General features: G+C 38.2%; 1 protein-coding gene across 2 annotated transcripts in view; it reads left to right on the top strand.

Annotated features, from left to right (window-relative positions):
- Positions 1–25,802, top strand: part of LOC124619850 (probable phospholipid-transporting ATPase IIB) — a 194,053-nt gene that overhangs the window by 43,638 nt on the left and 124,613 nt on the right. Inside the window, exons 1-8 of one of the 2 annotated variants that reach the window (XM_047146461.1) lie at positions 4,624–4,822; positions 5,314–5,458; positions 5,596–5,709; positions 14,415–14,573; positions 19,662–19,904; positions 22,603–22,791; positions 22,897–23,018; positions 23,111–23,333. In XM_047146461.1, coding sequence (XP_047002417.1) covers positions 4,695–4,822; positions 5,314–5,458; positions 5,596–5,709; positions 14,415–14,573; positions 19,662–19,904; positions 22,603–22,791; positions 22,897–23,018; positions 23,111–23,333 — 1,323 coding nt within the window. In that variant the 5' untranslated portion in view covers positions 4,624–4,694. Of the gene's footprint in view, positions 1–4,623; positions 4,823–5,313; positions 5,459–5,595; positions 5,710–14,414; positions 14,574–19,661; positions 19,905–22,602; positions 22,792–22,896; positions 23,019–23,110; positions 23,334–25,802 lie in introns of those variants that run through there. The other variant, XM_047146460.1, reaches the window with a different exon arrangement.

Below are 25,802 nucleotides of genomic sequence, written 5' to 3'. Positions count from 1 at the left end.
TTGCTGTTGCCAATCACATTGTTTGTCCTCTCTATCGAGCAAGATAGTGCAGTGGTTAGCAGACTGGACTCATATTCAGGGGACAATGCTTCAAGGCTGCATCTGGCCACCCTGATTTAGGTTTTCCATGATTTCCCAAAATCACTTCAGGCAAATGCCAGGGTGGTTCCTTTGAAAGGGCACAGCAAACTTCCTTCCCCATCCTTCCCTAATCTGATGGGACCAATGATCTCATTGTTTGATCTCCCCACCCCCAAAATTAACCAAGCAACCAACAATCCTCTCTACTTCAGTCATAATCAGTTATGTTACTACCCAAATAGAAAAACACCAATAATTTTTGTGTCAAATCCACTTCCTTCAGCATCACTTGATTTAACCAACTACATTCCATCGCCTTTGTTTTAGTTTCGTTTATATTCAGCTTATAATCTCTTTCCAAAACACCACATCATGTTCTTTCAATCTCTCTAACTTCAGTCAGCTTTCTGAACAAGTTGTAGGTAGTGTTTTGCTCATATATTTTATCCCTACTATCTTCACTTCAAAGAGTGTATTCCAGTCAACATGGTGAAAACCTTTCTCTAAATCTACAAATGTGTTAAATGTAGGTTGGCATTCCATTAGTTTATCTTCTAAGACATGGTGGAGTGTCAGTATTGTTTCATGTGTTCCTGCACTCTCTGGAACTCAAACAGGTCTCATCTGAGGCTGATTTCTGCCAGTTTCTGTAAATTAAATGCCCTCTACTCCAGGGGCCATGTCTTGTCTTGGGTTTTTCAGTGATTTTTCAAATTCTTTTCACCATATGATATTGCTGTGATTTTCTAAAAGTGTTGGAGAGTGTCATCAGTAGGTGCTCAATTGAAGTATAGCAATCTCAGGGATATCGTTTGATGCAACACTTGAAAGCATTGTCAACAAGTAACTATTATTTATTATTATATCACTTACATCTTCCTTATATTATTCCTATCTCTTGAATTTATTACTGATGTAATGAACGATGCTTCTCTATGGTACTTCCTGGCAGATTAAAACTGTGTGCCCGACCGAGACTCGAACTCGGGATCTTTGCCTTTCGCGGGCAAGTGCTCTACCATCTGATCTACCAAAGCATGACTCAACGCCTGGTCCTCACAGCTTTACTTGTGCCAGTATCTCGTCTCCTACCTTCCAAACATTACAGAAGCTATTACTTAAATTGTGTTAAGTAGATGTCTTGTTTTATATGTTATTAATTTAGTGGAAATATTTCAAATAAATCCGAATAAAACTTAGTAAAAAAAAGAAAAAATTGAAATAAACAAACTTGGAACAGAACACGTGAATTACTTTCGTGTGATTTATTCTGCACTTGTATGACGGCAGGTGCTATTTCTCTTCCAGATTAATCATCTCATGATTTTGGCCGATAAGCTTAACTAATTTCATGTCCAATAAATTATATTAGCGATACCGTTTCGAAGAACGTCTCACCGTTACAGAAGTTAACTTTTAGGAAGCTACAGATACGCAGTAGGCAGCCACGCAGAGAGAAGCGAGTAGGGAAATCGCTACGAGAGAGAACTCCGTAGTTGTTGCTGTTGTGATGTCGCGGATGCATTTCGCATAAGTACGAAATAATCTATGGCTTTAGAAAACAGAGGACGGCCGCCAAATGCATTGGAGAGTTGGCAGATCCGCTTCGTAAACTTCCAGACCCCTCCCACGACTTGCTTAAAAGCGTCGTCTTCCATCGTCGAAGCTTTGCATCTGCTGTCGGCGCGACTTTTCCTTGTACATTGGTTTGGAGATTTGTTTGACACGGCGGTTTGTGTTCGGTATTTCTGCAGCGCGTTGTGTGTAGTATTTCCGCTTCACTCCCAGGTGTATATTGCGTCATGAGGAAACTGCGAGCTTCGGGCTTTTCATGCAATTTCGTTAAAAGCGCAGGAAACGGTATCGTCGATGATAAGATAACCGCGTAGCCTTGCGATTGACCGTATTGTACAACTCGGAAGTGCACCATATCGTATTCTTGTCAGCTTGTGTGCGGGCAGACGTGCTTCTTGCAAGTAACGTCGTTACCACGCACTAGAAATAAGGGGGAAAAAAAAAATCAGAGATTACAACGTAAGGTGGAAGACGGTTATCGTGCGCGCGCACTTTATGACTGGAATGAGGTACAAGGACGCGGAACGTGTGCGAACTACGGCGTGTGACGACAGCGATTGTGAGTCGGAAACCGAATCACAGCTGGCGGATTGTGAATCACAAGATACGTCACTATACTACGATAATAAAAGGTAATGTTGCTAAAATAATGATGGCGCACATAGCAAATGATTTCCGATTAACAAGCTTATTTCTAACTACAATTTCTGCAAACTCAATCACAGATTAATTTTATTCCTTTTGCAACTATACGTTGCTTAGCAAACGTAGTTGTCATTGCGTGATGCAGTATAAGGATAACCGGCTGAGAGGAGTAACCTTGACATTTAAGCCGCGGCCAGTAGAACTGCACAGCTGCAACTATCGCAGGAATTGCGGAAGCAATATTATCAGTGCTTAAAACAGACGTTTCAAAACACTTCAACCAAATTTTTTGAGTGAGAAATTGCAACAATGTAATGCAACAGTATCTACTAAAAAAAAACGGCGCGGCTTGCGGTACTGTTATGTTTTAAATATTTCTTGAAATTATCGTTGCACTTCATTCACAAATAGTACAGACAGACGTCAATAGAAATGATAAATACTCGAAATTCACCGATTATCTTCGATAGACAGAACAACGCCGTGGACAGGCCGACAATTGCACAGTACTTGGCTGTAAGTCCGGCCCGGCTGCTTCCATCAGGGGCACTATTTAGCACTATATGAGGAATTAATTAATTAATTTATTTTTTAGGTATGTAAACTTTCTTTTCAAGTGTGAAATGGAGCTGCATAAACATTGGCAACTAAACGGAAAGAAAACGTTTCGTTTGTTTGTTGGCTTGATGTCAGCTAGCAACTTTCCCAATTTTTTCCCCATTTCTAAAATTGGAACAGTGCATCACAACTCTTTCTTGAATGATGCTATTAGTAAATGCTCATAAGTAAATAAAAGTTACGGAGATATGCGTATCATTTGCTGGTCAGAGTTCTAAAATACGCTACACTTACATCGCTTTTAGCAACTAGATTTATTGTTTTTCTTCTCAGTTGTATTTTTATCAGGCGCTTACCATCGTCAGTAAAATTGCTTACTTCTCAGTTGTTTGCACGATTAAGTTAGTAAACAAACTGTAAAGACGAGACATGAGCCGTGCTTGGGTAGCTCAGTTGGAAGAGCACTTGCCAGCGAAAGGCAAATTTTCCTGATTCGAGTCCTTGCCCGCTACACAGTTTTAATCTGCCAGAGATATAATATTCTGTTTGTTTATAGTGCAGAAAAAGTAATTACTTTTTGGTATCAACATCAAACAGGAAATTATGGTGTAGAAGATACTGTTTTTCTACAGGCTGTTGGAATCCATGCCTAAAAGAATATAGTTTATAATCAGAGGCCCAGTTCTCGATGCTGTACGTACGTGCGTAAACCTTAGTAGTTAAGTAATTTATCTTCATAATTACTCGTAAACCCTGAAATCAATGCTAGTTACCGCATGTTTCAAGAATTTTATTCACCATAGATCATTTTACAATGATATTGGCTTCGTCATACAAGATGTACTAGTACATACAGAATAACAAAATAAACTTCTGTCAATACATTATAAATACATTTGAAGCATGGCAGTGTACCAAATTGCAAAGGATAGCTTTTAAAAGCTAACGCAACAAGCTATCTTATAATCTAACATAATAAGGTATTTTATTGTTTATAGTATAAACTTTGTAATTACACACGATTAACCACAGCACAAAATAATATGTTTAACTGCAGACAACTTTTAAATGCTTATATTCTCCTCAGGCATCTCAAAGAATTCTTTAATGTCATAGAATGGATGATCTGACAGACAGCTGTACCACTTAATTTTAAAAGAATTTGTATCCATAGACTGAACATGAATTGGCAGTTTATTGAACATTTTGAGTGGGTTAACTTTGTGGGAATTTCCTGTTCTCGCTAATCTGTGGCGCGGTATGTCTAAATTACCGTTCACCCTGGTGTTGTGTTCGTGTATTTTCTTTCTGGCAATAAATTCTAAAATATTATTTTTAATATAGAGTACAGCCACATAGATGTATAAATTTATAATTGTAAGTATTCTGAGTCTGGAGAAAAGAGGACGACAGTGCTCCCTATGACCTCTTTTACATATTATACGTATGACTTTTTTTTGTAATTTCAATACGTTTTTGATGTGAGGGGAGTGCCCCCATATAATAAGACCATATGAAATTTGTGACTCGAATAGCTCCGCTAGACTTATCTACAGTCTCGCAATACTATTCCAAGCAGTTGCTAGCAGACAGGAGTGTACGGCATCACTTAAGTAAGGTAATTAGCTAAAACAGAATGTTTCAAGTTAAGTAGTACTGTTACTCATAAAAATGAAGACTATGGAACATGCCAGGGAAAAGTTTGAAATTCGCGCCATCTATTGACGTCGCGTCCATGGGAGTGTTTCCGCAAATAAGTCTGCTGTTGTTTTGCTGCGATTAATGTATGCAACAGTAGCGGAAAAGACTTGGTTGTGAGGAATAGGAAAAATGGAATGGTATTAGACGTCATTGAAATCATGGATGCTACAAAAATTAGTGTGATTGATTCTTCGTCCACAACACAGCTCGTAAAGGAAGATCTCCCATTAATACCTAAACAAACGGATGATTGCTGTACAAGGTAAGAGTTAGAAAGTATTGACGTAGTACAATATTTTAGTGGGTTGGAAGTCATAATAATATTATTGTAACTCTTAAAAATAACCTCAAGTACCTAGATTAATAAGTTGCGTTTGACAGCTAAGGTTAGCTCGCCACCAGTGCATAAGTTCTTAAATTGTACTATTACAACTTTCAAACAGCAAATGAGATTTTCGAGTAAGGGTAGGCCAAGACCGCAAAGTAATACATAAATGACAATTTAGTTTGCAATGAGTTAGTTTGATTTTGCCGTGTTTTTCCACTCTCGAGTGTTACAGTACTAATTCATGCACACTGTCATAGAAACTCAGTGCCTAATTACAGACATCGATTACTATTTTCATTCTGATTTCCGAGTAGAACACCGGAGAATTGCTGGAAATTGCACAGAATAAAAATGATTATCTTACTCATTATTTATTTTTTATGGTTGTGGTGCATATTTTATACCAACTAATTTTGTTATTTTAGATGCTGCCATTCGATGTGGAGACGATGTTGCAGAGAACGAGAATTGAAACCAAGGACTATAGTAGTTGGAAGAACAAGTACAGAAAAATTTCCAGCAAATGTTATTCGCAATCAGAAGTACAATATTGTCACATTCTTGCCATTGGTAGGACGCCACTTTGTTTACTTGTTTTAATTACAAATTTGATAGGCCACTGTAATTGCAACTTAAGTTTATTTTACTCAACATTCTAGAGGAATACTGCACTTGAATTCAAATTAAAAGCAGCACTTCCATTGCAGGTGTTGTTCCAGCAGTTCAAGTTCTTTCTCAACTTGTATTTTTTGATAATGGCTACCAGTCAGTTCATTCCAGACATAAGGATTGGTTATCTTTACACATACTGGGGCCCTCTGGTAAGTTCTGCTTTATTATTTTTGTATCCTGTGTTGCTTATGAATTAAGGACTTTCAGAATTATCTGTATTTTTTCACATGACACACTTTTTGGGGATTCCATTGTCACGGGTGGGACAGTTGCACTACGTTTTTCAACAGTCAGATGCTGATATAACATAAAGTATAAATAGAAATGAAGTAAAAATTGACTGGTTGCCTTACAAATAATTGTTTTACCTTCCCTTTAAATCTGAATGTCAGAAGTTTACAAATTGAGCTGTTATTCATCTTTAAAACTTTGTTACGGGTGGGACAGCAAATAGATGTAGCATTTATTTATTTATTTATTTATTCATTCACCCGTGGAACAATAAATATTGTATGGATGTCGTCTGATTACAACACATGAGCACACATACATTTACAATTATACAGGTTTCTAATTACATAATATTTTGGTGATAATGTCATATGTTGCTAATAATCTACATCCATGTTAAATATTCTTTTACAGTGTAACAACTTTTACTTACTAAAAAGGTTTTAAGCTTTTGTCTGAAAGTGAGGGGCTCATTTATTTCTTTAATTTCTTGTGGTAAATTGTTGTACAGTTTTATCCCATTGTAAAATATACTTTTTTGCGTCTTTGCCTTGTTCTTTCTATCTAGATTGAGGTGGTGACAAGCTCTTGTTTCATGGTCATGTATTAGGCTGTTTGTGTTGTACATGTTGAGATTTTTCTTAATGAACATTATGTTCTGAAAGATATACTCACAAGAAACAGTTAGAATTCCTAGCTTTCTAAATAATTCTAGACATTGGGCCCTGTTGTTGCTATTTGTTATTATCCTTATGGCTCTTTTTTGTACTTTGAACACAGTTTGTAAGTTACTGGCACTTGTTCCCCAAAACATGATCCCATAGCTGAGGACTGTGTGTAGATATCCGTAATATGTTATTTTAAGACAGGTATTATTGCATACCGGTGCAAGGATTCTAAGAGCATAGCATGCTGTGGATAATTTCTTTGCCAAAATGTTGACATGGTTTGTCCATTACAGTTGGCTGTCTACATTCATCCCTAAGAATTTGGTACTTGTTACACATTCTAATTCATTATTATTAACTTTTATTCTAGTGGCATTGTGTTTTTTGTTCAGTTGGAAGTTAATATAGTTAGTTTTCTTTACATTTAGGGTTACTTTATTTTTTTAATGACCAGCCGTGGACATCATTGAGAGCCTCGTTTGCTCTTTCTGACAGTTGTGTTGGATTTTCACCTGTTATTACTATGTTGCTGTCATCAGCAAAAAGTATTTTTTCGCCATGTCTGATACTTTGTGGGAAGTTGTTAATGTATATAAGAAACAATATTGGGCCTAATACACTTCCCTGTGGGACGCCTATATTCACATTTTCTGGGTCAGACAGGTGTTTTATAAGGGAATTGTTTGAAACTTGTGATATCTCAACTCGTTGAACTCTGTTTTCCAAGTATGATTTGAACCACTTCTTTGTCACACCTCTTATTCCTATTTGCCCTAATTTATGACCGAGCGGGGTGGCGCAGTGGTTAGACACTGGACTCGCATTCGGGAGGACGACGGTTCAACCCCGCGTCCGGCCATCCTGATTTAGGTTTTCCGTGATTTCCCTAAATCACTCCAGGCAAATGCCAGGATGGTTCCTCTGAAAGGGCACGGCCGACTTCCTTCCCAATCCTTCCCTAATCCGATGAGACCGATGACCACGCTGTCTGGTCTCCCTCCCCAAACCAACCAACCAACCAACCTAATTTATGAAGTAAGATTTTGTGGTCAACTGTATCAAAGGCCTTGGACAAGTCTAAAAAAGATACCACTTACATTTTCACCTTTGTCCAGTGCTTCTAAAATTACTTTAGTGAACTGTGCTATAGCATATTGTGTGCCTTTTCCGGGCCTAAAACCAAATTGGTCATTGGAAAGAAGATTATATTTATTCAGGTAATTTAGCAGTCTCTTTTTGACTAGTATTTCTATTATTTTAGAAATGATAGACAGTATAGAGATCGGCCTGTAGTTCTCTACATTTTCCACATCTCCGTTTTTAAGGATAGGTATAACTTTTGCTTGTTTTAGGTACTCCGGAAAGTATCCAGATTCGAAAGATTCATTAATTATGTCTGTTAATGGGCCCTTTATGGAGTCTATACAATCTTTAATTACGCAGACTGGGATTTCATCAAGTCCTACTGAAGTTTTATTTTTTAGTTGGTGTACTACTAGTGCCACTTCCCTTTCTGTAGTTGGCAAGAGCACCATTGAGTTTGTTGGCTGGTTCTGAGTAGGTAAATCATATGTATCTGGAAATTTCTGCTGTAATTTTTTTGCAATACTACTGAAATATGAGTTTACAAAATCAGCTAATTTTTTAGGGCTACCTACTGGTACATCTTTGTTTTTAATATGTGAATTGAGGTCCTTTTTAGCAGAGTTAGATGTTTCCTGTTTGACGATGTTCCAGGCTGCTTTGCTCTTGTTTTCAGCTTCAAGTAATATTTTGTTGTTTGAAAGTTTTTTTGCGGCTAGCAACACCTTTCTGTAAATTTTCCTGTACTTTTTGTAGGATTGCAGAACTTCTGGGTTAGATTGATTATTTTTTATGGAGTTGAGATATCTAAGAGTTTCTGAGGATTTTTTGATACCTGTAGTCACCCACTGATTTCTCTTTGTAGTTTTAATTTGATAAAGAGTTTTGGGAAACATCTCTTCAAATCTGAGTTTAAAAATTGACATGAACTTGATAAATTTCTGATTTGCGTTGGTTTCTGCATAGACTTCCCTCCAATCTTCATATTCTAGCTGGGATTTAAACTGATGCAGGGCTGATTTGGAAAACATTCTTTTGTATGTACAAAGTTTAGGAGGAGTTTCTACATGAAAGTTAGTTTTTAAGATCTGGCAGAGGTGGTCTGCTAGGCCCAGGTTTTGGACAACAATATGACATTTTTACTATCAATATCTGTAGCTACATGATCTATAGTTGAGGAGGATTCTTTCATTATTCTAGTTGGACAATTAACAAGGGAGGATATTCCATAACAGCTTAGAATATTCACATATATGTTGCTAGCCTTATCAGGCTTCATCATATTAATGTTTAAGTCACCACAGATAATTACATTTGCTTTTGGTCCAGAAACCTTGTCTAAGCTTTGATTCAGTTTTGAGAAGAATATATCAATGTCTCCACTAGGAGAGCGGTACACACAAAATATGACTAATTTTTTTGCTATGCCAGGTCCTATTATTTCAACCGCGGAAAGTTCGAAATGTTTGTCCTCACCTAGATCTGAAAGATCATATCTTACTTTAAATGACATACCTTTTTTTACATAGATACATGAACCTCCACCATTCATTGAGATTCTGCTATAGTAACATGCAAGGTCAAATGAGGCTAATGCAATGTGTTCAATTTGCTTCCCTTTGCACCAGTGTTCAGTGATACACAAAATTTGGCTATCAAATTTTTCCAATTCTACTTCTAGCTGTTGTGCTTTGTTCTTTATGGCTTGAATGTTTTGGTGAAACACTGTTAGGCATTTGTTTTCACTTATCTTGGTGGCGCCTTTCCCTTTAGACCTGATGCTAAAAAATCCTTCAGATGAGCTGGTGGCATGGTTATTCTTCTGTTGATGACAGTGGAGGTGAGTCTGTTGCCGGTTTGACTTGGAAGTTGGTGTATCTGAAAGTATGTGCCTTATGTTAGTCTTGTAACTGAGGCCGGGTTCCAAAAATCCTGTAGAGTAGAAAGTTTCCTGGTTCTTGTGCTTCTTCTGTTTGCTTCTGTTACTGCTGATGATGGTGAAGCTGGTGAAAAGTCTTTCACTGTTGAATACTGAGGAGCAGCCAATACTGATGAAAGGTCATTGGCTGTTGGCACATCAGGCGTTTTTTTTTCTTGTTAATGATGCAGTTGCGTAGTATGTAGCTGCTTCTGCTGAAGCTGCTTTGGAAATTTCTGTCCTAGTTGAATCATTTATCTCAGCTGTTTTTGACGAAAGTGGAGATTCTAGTGCTGGACCTGTTGTCAGTGATTGTTTCATTTTCTTCTTGGAAATTTTCAGTTGCTGTGTTTGGTGGTGGAAGTGGTATGGTCGTGCTATTCTTGTCCTTAACTGCCTTCACTGCATTAAGGATTTCACGACTAATGAATGATTTTCCGAGTTTATTTCTGTGAAGCCCATGCCTTGTAAAATGACTTCTCTCTGCGGATGGTATGTCCTTCTTTGTTGACACAGGATTCTTCTATAAGATCATGCCTTTGTGGGATACTGGCAATGAAGAAGTTACATCTGTAATTTTCTGTAATGTACTTCTTAGAGCTCTTGTGGCGAGTTTGCCCTCGTTCCTATAAACATCATTAGCACCTCCTATTATTAGACAGTTGCTTCCAAGCTTCAAAGAATGTTCACAGTCTTTTAAAACTTCGCGCAAAGGGGCACCCGGTTTCGTTATTCCACTAACCTTGAATATAGTTTGCATGTTACACAAAATGTCGGCTAAGCCCTTTCCATGACTGTCTGAAAGTATGAAAATATCTTCTTTTTTCTTCTTACCTGTATTGGTAGATATCTTGTTTGCACGATAAGTATGTTCCATGTATTTTCTGATACTTCCTTTCTTGTTATTACAGGACTTCGTAGGCCTACTGAAATGATTTGTGGTCACTGCATTTGATGAAAGTACTTCCTTTCTTTGGCTCTTTTCACATATTTCATATTCATCACACGTTAAAAATTCAAACTTATTTGCTTGTGGGAGACGAAAGTTGTTTTCGTTACGATTAACACGACAAAACTTTTTAGGCCTAATAAAGTTACCGTTTTGTTCGTTTACAACCATTTCACTACCCTTTGAATGGTCTATCACTTCTTCCAGCTTCTGTACACTATCTATCACTGATTCAAGCTTCTCTACATATAGTTTAGCTAACATAAGATCATATTTTAATGAAGACGTCGTGCATTCTTCTTCGCATTCCGTTTGTAAACACACGATATGACGATAGTTACAGTGCACATTTCCACAGTCACAGGTCATGTTTTTTTCCTCTAAGACGTTTAAACATTGACGATGGATCCATTTCTGTGACCATGAACATAGTTTAACACCATATTTCACCTTCTTACTGCATTTTACACACACAGGATTTAAAAACTCGTAATTTTCCGCGGATCGGTTTATTAGTACGTCTACACGCGCCGCCATCTGATTGAATAACCACCAACTTTTTAGAAGAATTCTGTGATTTATGCACTTATTTTCTTTTGAAAATATTGAATTCACATTAATAAAACAATTCTCTACATAACATAATATCAATAAATATTAGATTAGTAATACTTACTTACAATAATTGCAATCAAAGACTGTCACGGGTGGGACAAGGAATTGTCACGGGTGGGACTCATGTGAAGTACAATCTTTTTTTTAATTTGAACTGATTTTATTATGTCAGTTAGCTATGAATCGGTAGGTAACATATACTTAGAGGGCACTTTAAGTTTTAATAACTTTGTAGAACATTTTTGTTGCTCATAAATAATATAAATTTTGGTATAGTATTGGTTTACAGTTCTGAGTACTTAATAATTTCACTTGAAGAATGTACCACTTTGAAAAAATACACTTGACCTCTCACCCACTTTCGAAAATGTCTAAATTGCCGGGAAACTCATAATATAAGGTGTCCCTAACATGTTTGAAATTTGGATTCGGGAGAATAGCAAGAACTTGTTTAAACTCTACGTAGGATACATTCTGCTTGTCAGCTTTAAATACCTTTGCTGAGTCCCCAACAGATCGCATACACATAATCTGTATTTCCCCATTCTCTTCTACACTTCTCTGTGCAATTGCATCATATCTGTATGTAGTGGATTTCTTTCTTGCAATTTGGAACTCATCTAAAATAAATGTTCCTGGCATGATTTGTTCCACAGCTGGTTCTGAACCTGTAACTTCTTGGGAATTGGGTGTCAACAGGACATCAGGATATGATTCCTCATCACTCATCTCAGAATCTGTGTAGATTAGTGAATGTATGTTGGGCGAAAGTGGGAAAACCTCCACTTTCTCTAAATCTGATTTTAGGAAAGTTCTACCACATACTAGGTTACAGGTATTGTAACCGTTGAAGTAATGCTTGCTGCGAATATCTTTTATTTTTTTAACAGCTTTCCAGCGACCATCCAGAAGGTCTCTGTTTTCATCAATATGATCTTTTGTCAGAAGAAGAAAGTTTATTCCAGAAACAGATGATTTGGCACAGTTTAAAAATTCCTGTGCATTGCTGATGATGACTTTTCTTTGCTTAACTTTATTCCAAACAGCCCTTTTTGTTACAGCTCCAATGCCATCCACTGCACCTTTCCCATGTGATGTTGCAAAGAAAAGAAAAAAAGAAAAAAAAAAAAAAAAAACACACCCTTCTCCAGACACTCCAAAGTCTTGAATCATGTAGCAAAGGTGACCTGCGCAACCATCAGAAAAAATTGTATCGAGGTCAAATTGGGAAGCTCTTGTTTCAGCTTACTTATACTCTTCAAACATGCATAAACTGAGTACTTGTCGAGACACAGTTCATCGCTCACAATTGCAAATGACTGTAGCCCTGTTTTCATCCAAACACAAATAGTGACCACTGTAATCTGTGTATGACTCCAGTGGGCACTTTGTATCTCATCTTGTGCCAGTGCTACATAGTTTTCTGCAAAATCTATTTGCAATATCACTTCATCATCACTAACTGATGGTTTCACAGTCTTGAAAGCTCCAGATTGCATCCTTTTGACAAAGAAGTGCTCCTTGAATGTTTTTAGTTGAGACTGAAGTTCAGAGAGAGCTTCACAGTGTTCCACTGGTAGTAGTCTGTTTAGGGTGACACTCATGTTCGGTCCATTTTCTCCAAGATATTATGTCACACAAATCAAACTTTCCATCTATTAATGTGTGTAAATTCATGATGCATTTCTTGCATTGATTTGTCATGCATATTTCGCTTTCTACATCACAGTAAACAAGATTCATAAGGTGAGTGTGAGTAGTAGGGAAACTAGCTATTTCTTTGTGAATGGCTTCAATGATGAAGTTGAAGCTAGCATGATATCTGCACACACATACATTGTGAGGCATTTGAGACGTTAGAACAACATTTTTAGGCCGCAACTCGTAGAATTTTGAAATCTTGATATCAATATCTGGATTTTCTTGCTTAAAAAGAAAAAATGCTTCCTTAACTGTCATATTCATGTGACGTTTCTGCAAGCTAACTCTTTTCCCAGTTTCATGGTCTACAATAGACTTTACATCCTTTATACCAGGTGTCTGCCTGCTGATTTCATCATTCGTGAAAAAATTTTGTATTTTGAGCAGATTATCACCTGTAAGTTTACGAGATGTTTTCTTCACTACTGGGAAAATCTGCTTTACTACCTTTTTAGGTAAGCTTTCACTTACAAGCTTTTTTATTACTGCTGATTTTTTTGAGGGGCTTGAAGGAAGCACCTTCTTTACCCGAAAAACAGCTTTGCCAAGAGACTGAGGACATTTATATGATCCTAACTGGGAAATACAGATCTCAGACTGATCTTTAATTAATACGGATTTTAGTTTAAGTCTGTACTTCCTTTTTCTTTCAGCTTCCTTCTTTCAATATTCCAATAAAGATTTTTCACTGGAGGATACCTTCATCTTCATATTTTCCCTTCTTCTTTTGTCCCGCTCTCTTTCTTTTTCTTTATGGACATTGTACTTGCTGGTACCTTTCTTCAGTTTTTCGCGAAGTTTTCTCATAAGTTTTTATTTAGTGTAAACCATCAAAGCACTTGTTATATCAACCAATTTAACTTAACAATAACAAGAAGTGTCAAATGGTTTAGATTTGAGTAACATCAAAAACCTGTCACGGGTGGGACACAATTTCTTTTAACATTTATAAATGATCATTTACAACTTAGAAGGTGCCTTATGGTTCATTGGATGTTTTTATTTGATTTTCTTACTTCTAACCTAAAATACATGGAATTATTATAATTGCTGAGTTAGAAGGTAAACTTTTTCATGTTTTTTGTCACGGGTGGGACACTAAATACATAGTAACTTTTGTGAATTAGCTGCATACTTAATAACTTACCTTTCTTTAAAAACTGAAGTTTGTCAGAAAGATAAGATTCTGATCTTGAAATTTAACAATTAAAACATCAACAATCACTGCAACCCAAATTTAAACAGCTGCCAACACAAAAAGCAAACCTTTTCTTTTCCATCCTCATCTGTAGAATCACCAACTTTGTTTAACTATATTTCCTCAGCTAATTATGTAATTTTTATAATTTTTTCAGGACAGTAAAATTCAACTTTTGTAGATTCAAAAAACTATAACATTGTTAAATTTGGCATTTTTTTCAAAAAATAAGCCTCAGGCTCAGTTTGGCTGGAATGACCCTTTTCAGAACAGACCATTAGATTAATTTCTAAGTCATTTCAGTCAAATTCAAGAGTGATTCTTTAAATAAGACATGGGGATTATTTTGTTTCTCATCCTATTGTATTCTGATCATGCCCTCCATTTATAAGATGATTTATTGAGTGATGTTCAACACTTAAGATTGTTTCTTTTCCTCTCCATGTGTCACTTGCGAAGTTAGGTATCACCAGTTTCTCTCTTTGTGACAGAGTTTTGTCCTAACCGTTACAATTTGCCGTGAAGCAATAGATGACTTCAGACGTCATCAAAGGGACAAGGAAGTAAACAGTCAACGCTACAGGCGTCTTGTTCGAGGTAGAGACACACCTGAACTAGTACCATCATCTAAATTACGTGTTGGTGATTTGGTAAGTAAGAAAAGTGTTGTTCTGAACTTTATATTGTTTCGTAGTGTAAGAGACCTAGAAATCATTGTATTTCATGGAATACTATTCTAAAATGTTGAGGAAATCTAATGGTTACTTTTTAAGGGGGAAGGAAAGATGCAACTTGTGTTTTTGCAGATGAGCATGGGCAATGACTTCAATGTTAAAGTAGTCCAAAGGATAGTTTCATTACAGGATTTTTATTCATAAATATAGTTGTCAGTTACAAAATAATGATGATAGCTAGGCATTAGAATACGTCCTTTGTGAAGATGTGGACATAGATCATTTGGATACTGCTATGATTGTTTGTTACTGCACTGGTGTATTTAGTGTAAAGTTAACTAGGCAGTATATTTTTGTATTTGTCCAAGCAGTTGGCTGTAAGAGGGAGGGAAGAAATGTTAGATCACTCTTTGACTTTAAACAGTTGTGTGTTGATGATTAGCATTTAATAAGAGGAACTATGTTTAGGCCCATCCACACATAACAGTCTGGTTTCCCAAATGTCTGTGCATGTCAAATCTGTGCAGACAGATTGTAGCATGTGAACGGGAGATTTGCACAGGTATGGCGTGAGCACACCTAGAAGTTGGAGTTGAAGATTTGAGCAAAATTGCTCAAGTCTGTGGGCTCAAATCACATCTGCACAGACAAGTTGGAGCATGTGAGCAGGAAATTACAACAAATAGACATTAGTGCAGATACCTACCCAAGCATACCATTGTGTGTGGACCGGCCTTTGGGAGTGTAAAGAGTATTAATGACAAATGTGTTGATGATACATACATATTTCAGTAAAATTATGGAAAGAGTTTTAATTTATGTGAGCCAATATCCCAAATTTGTGCAAGCAGTGAAGTATTTGGAAAGAACGAGGAGTTAAGGAATCACAAGTGATTTGAGAACATTTGCAGCAATGTGTTACCAGTATGAGATCACAGTCTCATATTAACTAAGCAAACTGAATATATATATAAGTGACTTACCAAACGAAAGCCCTGGCAGGTTGATAGACACACAAACAAACACAAACATACACACAAAATTCTAGCTTTCGCAACCAATGGCTGCTTCATCAGGAAAGAGGGAAGGAGAGGGAAAGACGAAAGGATGTGGGTTTTAAGGGAAAGACTTACCTTAGGGGGAAAAAAGGGGTGGTATACACTCGCATACACACACATATCCATCCGCACATACACATACACAGACACAGACACTTTCCCCACGTGGAATGTTTCCCTCTATATATATATATATATATATATATATATATATATATATATATATATATATATATATATATATATATGACTTACCGAACGAAAGTGCTGGCAGGTCGATAGACACACAAACATACACATGAAATTCAAGCTTTCGGAACAAACTGTTGCCCCATCAGGAAAGAGGGAAGGAGAGGGAAAGACGAAAGGATGTGGGTTTTAAGGGAGAGGGTAAGGAGGCATTCCAATCCCGGGAGCGGAAAGACTTACCTTAGGGGGAAAAAAGGACTGGTATACACTCGCGTGCGCGCGACACACACATATCCATCCCATTGGCTGAGTTGATGTGTAGGAGAAGGATTAGATGGGTGAGGGCAATAGATTGTTCAGTTTGGAACTGGTACAGGGACTGATGGAAAGAAGGATTACAGCCAGAGATGGGAACTTTAAGTGTGAGGCCTTTGGGGGTAATGCCAAATGTCAGACAAGCCTGAGAAAATAAAATATGGGGGTGTAATCTGGCTAGGGCGAAGGCATGTTTGCGGAGGGAATGTAAATAAAACTTAATGGGGTCGATGTGGGGATGTTGTGAGGGTGACATGGTATTAGAAGGTGGAAAGTGTAACATGAGGCTAAAAAGAAAATGAAAATAAAAATATATGGCGAGAGATAAGGTGAACTAGAAAGCAACTGGAGATCTGGTGTGAAAAAAGCCGAAAAGGTGTTGGTTATAGCTGGGCTATGTTGATCCTGTGGTGAAGTTGGGTTGAATCAGTAGATTTGTCATTTTGTAGCAAACAACCTCAAGTTTGATTCACGAAGTGCATCAGTGGCTCATTCCACCACCAGGAACGCCAGCATAGTGCACTATTGAAATTGCTACTTTCACTTGTATGAAGCTTGCTTGCTGTGTGCTTTGGTTTCTTTAAAGAAACTCTGTAACAGCTGTTGGCATAAATTCACATGCAACCCTGGAACACATTCACGGAAGCCCCAAAGTTAATGCGTTTTGTACATTTAGCAAAGAAAGCTTACAGCCCTTTTATTCTTTGTGGAGAAAACTGCCAATGGTATTGTGTATCTTGATATGCTTGAAAACTTTTTAATTCCACAGGTCGATGAAAATCACTGATGTGAGGTGGTTTATTACCAGCAAAACTCTCCACCATCTCTTTTCCTCATGGAAATTCAAGGTTTCCCGAAAAATCTTTTCCCAGGTCAGTGGATTGGCCATGAAAGGCCAATTGCATGGCCACCCCAGGCTTGATATAACTTAACTTTTTTTATTCTTGGTGTTTCATTAAAGAGCATGTTTACATTCTTCCCTACCAAACAGTTTAGCCAACTTGAAAAATTGAATCTATGTTGCCGTTGCACAAGTTATGCCCGATTTGCTGCAACAAGTGTGGGAAGAAATTGATTATGGTGGGATGTTTGCTGTATTACAGATAAGTCACATAGAACCAAAAAGGCGCTTAGAAACTTTTATGTGAAACTTGTTGCTTGCTACAAAATAATGTGTCTACCAATTCTGTAAGTATCTCAATAAATTTCTGCATCATTCCAAGGTTCTAAAATCCTTTTAAATGTGCCATGTACTTTAGGAGTAAAGGAAACCAGTCACCAAAAAGCAGAAACATTTATTCAATAGGCGCTCACCAAAAGAAAGAAAACATGCTAGATTTACACACACACACACACACACACACACACACACACACACACACACACACACACACACCTATGTCCATACAATTTGTTAGCTGGACACACAGTGCCAGTGCTGCATTTCAGCGGGTGGTCTAGGTTGGCATGGGAATTGTCAGGTGGGCTGGGTGAGGGACAAAGAGGCATATCGCTGAAAGAGGCGTTGGGAATTGGTAACTAGCAGCTCGGAGGTAGGCAGCCAGTTTGCCAGCTAAGAATGTGAGAGGGATGAATGGCAGGTGCATGGGCTAGGCGTATGATACATGAGTGTCAGAGCCAGTAGGGAAGCATCGCACACTGAAGATGATATGGGGACATGAATTGGGAGGGGTGATAGAATGGAGGAAGGGAAACTGTTGTGTCGTGGGTGTGGGGACAGTAGGTTACCGGAGATCGAGGCCATGTGAGTTACGCGAATGAAGGATGTGTTGCTGGGGTAAATCCCATCTGGATAGTTCAGAGAAGCTGGTGGTGGAGGAAAGGATCTAGATGGCTCGGGTTGTGAAGGAACAGTAGAAATTGAGCATGTTGTGCTCAGCTGCATGTTGCAGTCAACTTTGTTCTTGTCAGTGTTTTGGCAGTGACCATTCACCCTGGTGCACTGTTGATTGGTAGTCATACCGCCATAAAAAAGCTGTATGGTGTTTGTAGCAGAGTTTGTATATGACACGGCTGCTTTCACAAGTGTCCTCACCTCTGATGGATAGGATAAGGTTGTGACAGGACTGGAGTAGGGAGTGCAAGTTGGTGAATGGGCAGGTCCTGCACGTGGGTCTTGAATATGATCCTTGTGGCAAGGGTTTGGGGTTGGTAATGGGATGTAATGATGGAGTAGGATTTTTTGTGGGTTGGATGGGTGACAGAACACCACTTACAGAGGGATGGAAAGATTCCTGGACAGAATGTGCCTCATTTCACAACGTGTTGATAGTCAAAGCCCTGACAAGGGATAGGTTCAGCTCTTCCATTCCAGGGCAGTAGTGTGACTAGGACGCACTCCTTTGCTGCTGATTTTGTAGGTGGTGTGAGGATTGAGGGTGTAGGAGCATATGGCACAGGAAATCTATTTGACGATTAGGTCTGGGCTATACTGCTTGTCTGTGAAGGCATCTGTGAGGTGCTGGGTAGGGAGTTCTCATCACTACAGGTCTACTGATGGCAAGGCTGTATGGGATGGATTGTTTGATGTGAAAGGGATGACAGCAGCCGAAATGCAGGTGCTGTTGATGATTTGTGGCTTTGATGTAGACAGAGGTATGGATGGAGCCATCATAGAGTTGGAGGTCAACGTCCAGGAAGGTGGCACACTGAGTTGAGTAGGACAAGCTGAAGCAAATGGGAGAGAAAGTGTTGAGGTTGTGAAGGATTGGGGGTACATTACCTTGATCATGTATCCAGATCATGAAGATACTTCAATGAAACTGAACAAGACTAGGGGTTGGGAGTTTTGGGAGGCCAGGAAAGTTTCCTCTAGATAGCCCATAAACAGGTTGGCTTAGGAGGATGCCCTGCAGGTGCTGATGGCTGTGGCATGGATTTGTGTGAATACTTTACCTTCAAAGGAAAAGTAGTAGTGTGTCAAGATACAGCTGGTAAGGCATATAAAGAATGAGGTAGTTAGTTTTGTGTGTGCAAGATATTAGAAGAGGCAGTGTTAGAGAGCAGCAAGGCCATGGGCATGAGGGATGTTGGTGTACATGGAAGTGGTGCCAAGAGTGATGAGTAGGGATCCAGGAGGTAAAGGGGGAGAGGGGAGTGTGTGCAGAAAGGGGTTAGTGTCTTTGATGTGGGAGGCTGTCGCCTTTTGTGTTGCTGTTCCCCGGCCATGACATGAGTGCTTCACGTGATACCTAGCCTGTGCACTTTCCACCTGTCCCTCACAAACTTCTAGTAGGCAAAACTGGCTGCCACCCTCCAAACTGTTTGTTACCCCCTTGCCTCCCTGAGAGACACTAATCACGTACGTCAACGTCTGTTCCTGCCTCCCACCTTCTCTCTCTCTCTCTCTCTCTCTCTCTCTCTCTCTCTCTCTCTTTTGTGTGCGTGTATGAGAGAGAGATTTATTAACTCCAAAATAAATTTATGACTTTTTTTGTGTGATTGTACGTTTTTCTAATGTTCTAAAATGGTTTGTTTTTAGATTGTTGTTGAAAAAGATCAAAGAGTTCCAGCTGACCTGGTTTTATTGCGAACAACAGAACGGTCAGGTGCGTGCTTTGTTCGCACTGACCAGTTGGATGGTGAGACGGATTGGAAGTTGCGACTTGCAGTGCCTGCCACTCAGAAACTCGATTCAGATTTTCAGTTGTTTGATATAAAGGCATCACTTTTTGTGGAAAAACCACAGAGAGACATTCATAGCTTTATTGGGACCTTCACAAGGGTAAGAAATTCTCTCTCATGTTATATAAGTTTAATATTTTAAACCTTGTAGCAAAATAATGCTCTGTTTTATGAATAAGTGTTGTCAGTGCATCTGTTCTATTTTATGTTATTTGGATGATGGAAAATTCACTGACTAAAGTCAGTGCGTGGGTACATTCATTGTTGTTGTTGTCTTCAGTTCGAAGAATGGTTTGATGCAGCTCTCCATGTCTATTCTGTATAAGTCTCTTCATCTCTGAATAATTAGTGTAATGTGCATCCATTTTAACCTGCTTACTATATATTTATGCCTGGGTCTCCCTCTCCCCCTCCTTCCCCCCTTCCCCCCTCCCACCCTCACTCACTCACTCACTCACACACCTACCTACCTTTTGATGCCTCAGAATGTGACCTCTCAACAGATTCCTCCTTTTAGTGAAGTTGTGCTATAATATATATAATTTGATTCAGTACCTCATTATTAGTTATTTCAGCTGCCAACCTAATTTTCATCATTCTTGTGTAGCACCACATTTCAAAAACTTCTGTTCTTACATGAACTACTTATTGTCCATGTTTCACTCCCATACAAGGCTACACTCTGGACAGATTCCTTCAGAAAGGTGTACCTAAAACTTAAATTAGATGTTAAGAATTTTTTGAAGTGCTTTCCTTCATTTAGCCAATCTACATTTTATATTTTCCTAATTCAGCCATCGTCAGTTATTTCGTTGTCTAAATAGTAAAACTCATCTACAAATTTTTGTGTTTCATTTCCTAATCTAATTCTGTCAGCATCACCTAATTTTGACTGCTTTCCATTATCTTTGTTTCACTTTTGTTGATGCTCATCTTATAACCTCCTTTCTAGACACTATCCATTCTGTTCAAATGCTTTTCCAAATCCTTTATTTTGTTACTACTGCCATCAGTGTGCGTATTCCAACCAACATTGTCAAAAGGTCTCTCTAAATCGAAAAATGCTAGAAACATAGGTTTATCTGTCTTTAACCTGTCTTCTTAAATAAGTGTTGCCTCATGTGTTACTACACTTTTCCAGAACCTGAACTGATCTTCCAAAGGGCAGTTTCTATCAAGTTTTTCTACCCTTCTGTAAATAATTTATGTCAATATTTTGCATTGGCTCGTCTATGAAAACCTATAACTCTGAAGTTGATGTTGTCCACATAGTGTATCAAAACTTAAAGAATGGATGCTCTAAGAGACAAAATCAAGGCATTTGTTTGTATAGACAAATTGTATGACATTGATTGCAAGTAGTTCCTCGTTGAATGCCATGAAAAATCACTTAGCTAATCTTGTTCTGTGTAGTAACAAAAATCCCACCCTTTTCACCATTGACGTGCACGAGCCTGTGCTTGCTTTGAATTTTGTAATGTATCCAATAGGAAAATTTCTCTTTATCCCCAGTGTCTTCATTTGGATAATTTTTTGAGTATTTGCAAGCCTCAATTGCGTATTTCTCATTGTGTTGTTCTGAACAACCCGCTGTTCTAATTCATGAAGTCTTCCCTGATTTGGTCTGCTGGAACTTGTTTGTTTAAAACTGGGGATTTTTAATTCATTCTTCATCTGGTGGCACCAATGAACATTCGCTTCTGTTGTATCAAATGTTCTTCTTGCTGCAAAGTTATTTGTGGCCTCCACTTTATGAACAGCCATTAACATAAAATTAGTGTTGTGTTGTCTGTGTGAACTGATTGTAATCTGCAAACACGTATACTCACATTTCCGAACAGTCATGGAGTGATTTGCATCCATTATCAATCTTTATAATGTGCTGTTCTTACAGCATTAAATAAATTGACTGACAACAGTATGTGATCCCAATGCTGAATCTGCAGAAATTGCACCACTTTAGGTCAACAGCGTGCTTCATTCATTTCTTGTTGAAATGTATACCATTCCTGAGTATTTGTTCATTTGTAAAATCAGATCAATTCAGACTACTTTTAGGTTTAGATGAATTGCAGTTAAAACATGGAAGATGTTCATCAGAAGCCAGGTATGAAGGATGCATTCCCATGGTTGGCAGCCTGAAGGATTTTGCTGCTCATAGCAACTACCTTCCCCACATCCGTCCATGCTGCTGGTGTCATTGCTTCCCATCACACTCCTCAGAATTCATCAAATTAAATGTGTACGTGATCTTAACTACCACAGCTTCATTTGTGAATGTAATACAACCACCATTTTAAACTATTACACAATGTAAAAACATTGCCCGTAGCAACCAAATATGTATCTGTCACTTTAAGATGATGTCACATATTTCGAATGACAAATTTGGCGAAAACCTTTTATTGTAGTGAGGTAGATCTGTCTCTAGTGTATGTGACTTGCTGCAGTTAATCAGCTCTCTGCTTGCAGAATGTGCTACACAAAGGGTTTTGATTATTTGCAGTATGGATTTTATAACATGTTGCCTGTGTTGATGATGTCAGTGTGTATTCTGTAATATATATACGTGTGTTACTCACTAATTATACTGTTCTAGATTATGTTGTGTTCTTTTTTCCTTCTCCTGTGTGTGAAGAGTCTATTCTTGAAACTATGCTGCTGACTTTTTTACATTGTATTGAATAGCAAAATATTTAAGAGATAGTAGCTTCAACTCGATAATTAACTAGAGGTTAGGATACATTGCAGATCCATTGATTGATTTCAGTTTTATTAGTAGCTGCTATTTGTTTTAGCATGATGGCTTTGGCAGTGAAGACAGTTTGGATGTGGAGAATACATTATGGGCAAATTGTGTTGTTGCATCTGGTTCTGCTCTTGGAGTTGTTATTTACACAGGGTCAGAAACACGCAGTGTAATGAACAACTCTCAGCCTCGTAGCAAAGTTGGACTTCTTGATATGGAAATCAATCAGTTGACAAAGGTGAAATAACTTTTCATATCTTATTCTGAATGTGCCACATACAACTTGTACTTGTTGACATGCATTTGGGAAAAAAAATTTGTTTTTTCTTTTATACATTTCAAGGTGCTTTTCTGCGCTGTGATTGGTCTGGCATTAGTTATGATGTGCCTGAAAGGATTCAGTGGCCCTTGGTACCGTTATATGTTCCGTTTTGTTCTTCTCTTCTCATACATAATTCCAATAAGGTATTATTGTTAAGATTTTTTATTATTCTGCTCTACTTCAAGTGTTTTCTACCAAACTCTACTGCTTTACTGCTACTTCTCTTCCCCAACAGCTTACGTGTGAACTTGGACATGGGAAAAGCTTTTTACTCTTGGTCAATACAGCGTGATGGTGAGATATCTGGTACTGTTGTGAGATCCACAACAATCCCCGAAGAACTGGGAAGGATATCATATCTTCTTAGTGATAAAACTGGTACATTGACACAAAATGAGATGGTATTTAAAAAACTACACTTGGGAACAGTTTCATACGGCACAGAAACATTTGATGAGGTAATTATATGATATAGTCTGAATACAATAAACAATAAAAATTGATGCATGCTAGAGTAAAGATTAAACAGGTTATCTGGCTCATCATTTCCAGTATATATATGAATTACCCCATTCAAATGGTGAGTATAGCATTAATGGAGAGTGATTTTCCCCAGTTAATGTAATTACGAAATATGATGCTCTTTCACTCATAATGATGTGCGATAGATGGACCCATTTAAGACTGAATTGTTCAAAAATTTATATTTTGTAATATATACTTTTATTTGAGTAATCCAAAGAATGATCACTGGGGCTTGCATCTGTTTCCTCCACAGTCTCTTGTAAATATGAATGTTGGTTTTTGGCATATGGAATGCAAATCAATTTTCACTATATGGAATTTTGGAAGAAAGAAAACAAGCTAATATGAAACACAGAGAAGGAATGTGGTGATGGATAGACAAAGAATTGAAATCATAGGAAAAGACAAGTACCACTACTAGTCCATAACAGAGAAATAAGTTGAACAAAAGGCACTGACAGTAATCAGTGGTACAATGAAAGAGGTTATTTCCAGACACGTGTAATGTGTAATAGGAATATGTCATGAATGGGTAGCAAAAGTGGTAACAAAAGTTTTGATGATTGTGAAACAATAACTCAGACACACTTGGTGGTGTATTAGGCCCTCAATTGTTGACGACTCAGATACTTCTGTTACCGTAGTCGTCATGAAAGCAGTTACATACAGGATTGTGCAAACAGTCTGTTTGCCACGTAATGCCTGCCAGAATAGACATGACGCCCATCGCCCATGGTTGGGCCAAGGAGGATAACGGTGGTGGGGACCCAGCAGGACTGAGTAACCCTAGCTGCAGATGAGGACTAGATTCTACCGGTGGGACCTGTGTGATATCCATTCAGGCTGCTGCTGAGTGGTTGTAGAATGCGGAATGTTGTTGTTTGCTGGCACCCACTTTCAGTGACATTTACATATATAATTAAGAATGTTATCAATATTATGAGAAGAAAAGTTGCTACTCACCATATAGTGGAGATGCTGAGTTGCAGATAGGCACAAGAAGTCTCACACACAAATGCAACTCTCACACACGACTGCAGTCATGCCTCTGTGTGTGTGTGTGTGTGTGTGTGTGTGTGTGTGTGTGTGTGTGTGTGTGTGTATTGTTGACGAAGGCCTTAATGGCCGAAAGCTTTAGTTGTGAGAGTCTTTTTGTTTTGCCTATTTGCAACTCAGCATCTCCACTATATATTGAGTAGCAACTTTCCTTCTCACAATATTGTTACATTTCATCCGGGATTTTCCATTTTTTGATGTAAGAATGTTATCAGTGCTGCTTACAGTTTGCATCCTGGAAGTTTCAGGTCAAACATGTTTAAATGATTGTACGAACTACTGAGTTGAATCATTGGAGGAAGGGTAAGAAGGGATGGGAAGATGGTGAATGTCACTAAGAGCATAGAAACTATTGAAAGTGTAGGATCTTAACTGCAACTGTTGTCAGTAATGCCGACGCTTTTCAGTCTTTCACTGATGAAAATGTGTGTTGAGAGAGAAGTTTTTATACCGTCCGAAACTGCAAACATTTACATAATGTGGAGAAATGGGAGATTGCATTGACAGTGACCAACTACATGCAGAATAAGAGTGGGTCAGCAGAATATATGTGGAGGTGGTCTCAGGTACCTTGGGATAGTGGCCAGGATGCAAATCATTGCCATTGTGTTACCCGAGAGGAGATGCAGATCTTACGACTGTCATCATTACCTCATCATCTAGGTTTATCAAATGTCATTATACTGTTTTGTATTGGATATGCTCCAAAGGTGCCTGTGGATGATGGCAAAGACCTCTATCAAAAGTACCTTTAGGATTATTACCTAATCATTGCCAATGAAATAAGAAGGCAGTCTGTAACATCTGACTTTGACATAACAGTTAACTAAGAAAACTAGTGACTGTAAGTTTTGGGTACTTGTGAATGTACATTTAAATACTGATGGTTCCAGTCTTAGTAGTATACTGCAGATAGTGTGGAATGGTGATAAGATTATCTACGTGCAGTGTACATTCCAGGAGTTCCTCACAGTTCCGTGCAATTAGAGCCACAGGTCTGACAGAAAACAGACCCTCAATTGGAATCAATAACTTGATGTTGCTTTTAACACTCATGGTAAGCCTCGAATCTTCGAACAACTCCTAAATCTGAAATGCTGAAACAGCCTGCAGCTGTCATCAAGTACCCAAGTAGTATAACCAGCAGTCATACAGCAACCTGTTCCCTTTCCTTGCATTTACAAGGATGGCTGATAAGTCTGGTAAATTTTCAAGAAAGAATGGAACATTTTTGTTGTGCCGTCTTGAATGAGGGGGTTGATTATTGCAAGGACTGTATATAAAATTTCAACAATGTGCAGCTTGTGGTTTGTGTTGTCGCCTGTCTGAATTGGTCAGTTTGTTGA

The sequence above is a fragment of the Schistocerca americana genome, chromosome 6 (assembly GCF_021461395.2).
Source record: "Schistocerca americana isolate TAMUIC-IGC-003095 chromosome 6, iqSchAmer2.1, whole genome shotgun sequence".
Lineage (NCBI taxonomy): Eukaryota > Metazoa > Arthropoda > Insecta > Orthoptera > Acrididae > Schistocerca > Schistocerca americana.
This window is presented reverse-complemented; position numbering and strand designations above follow the sequence as displayed.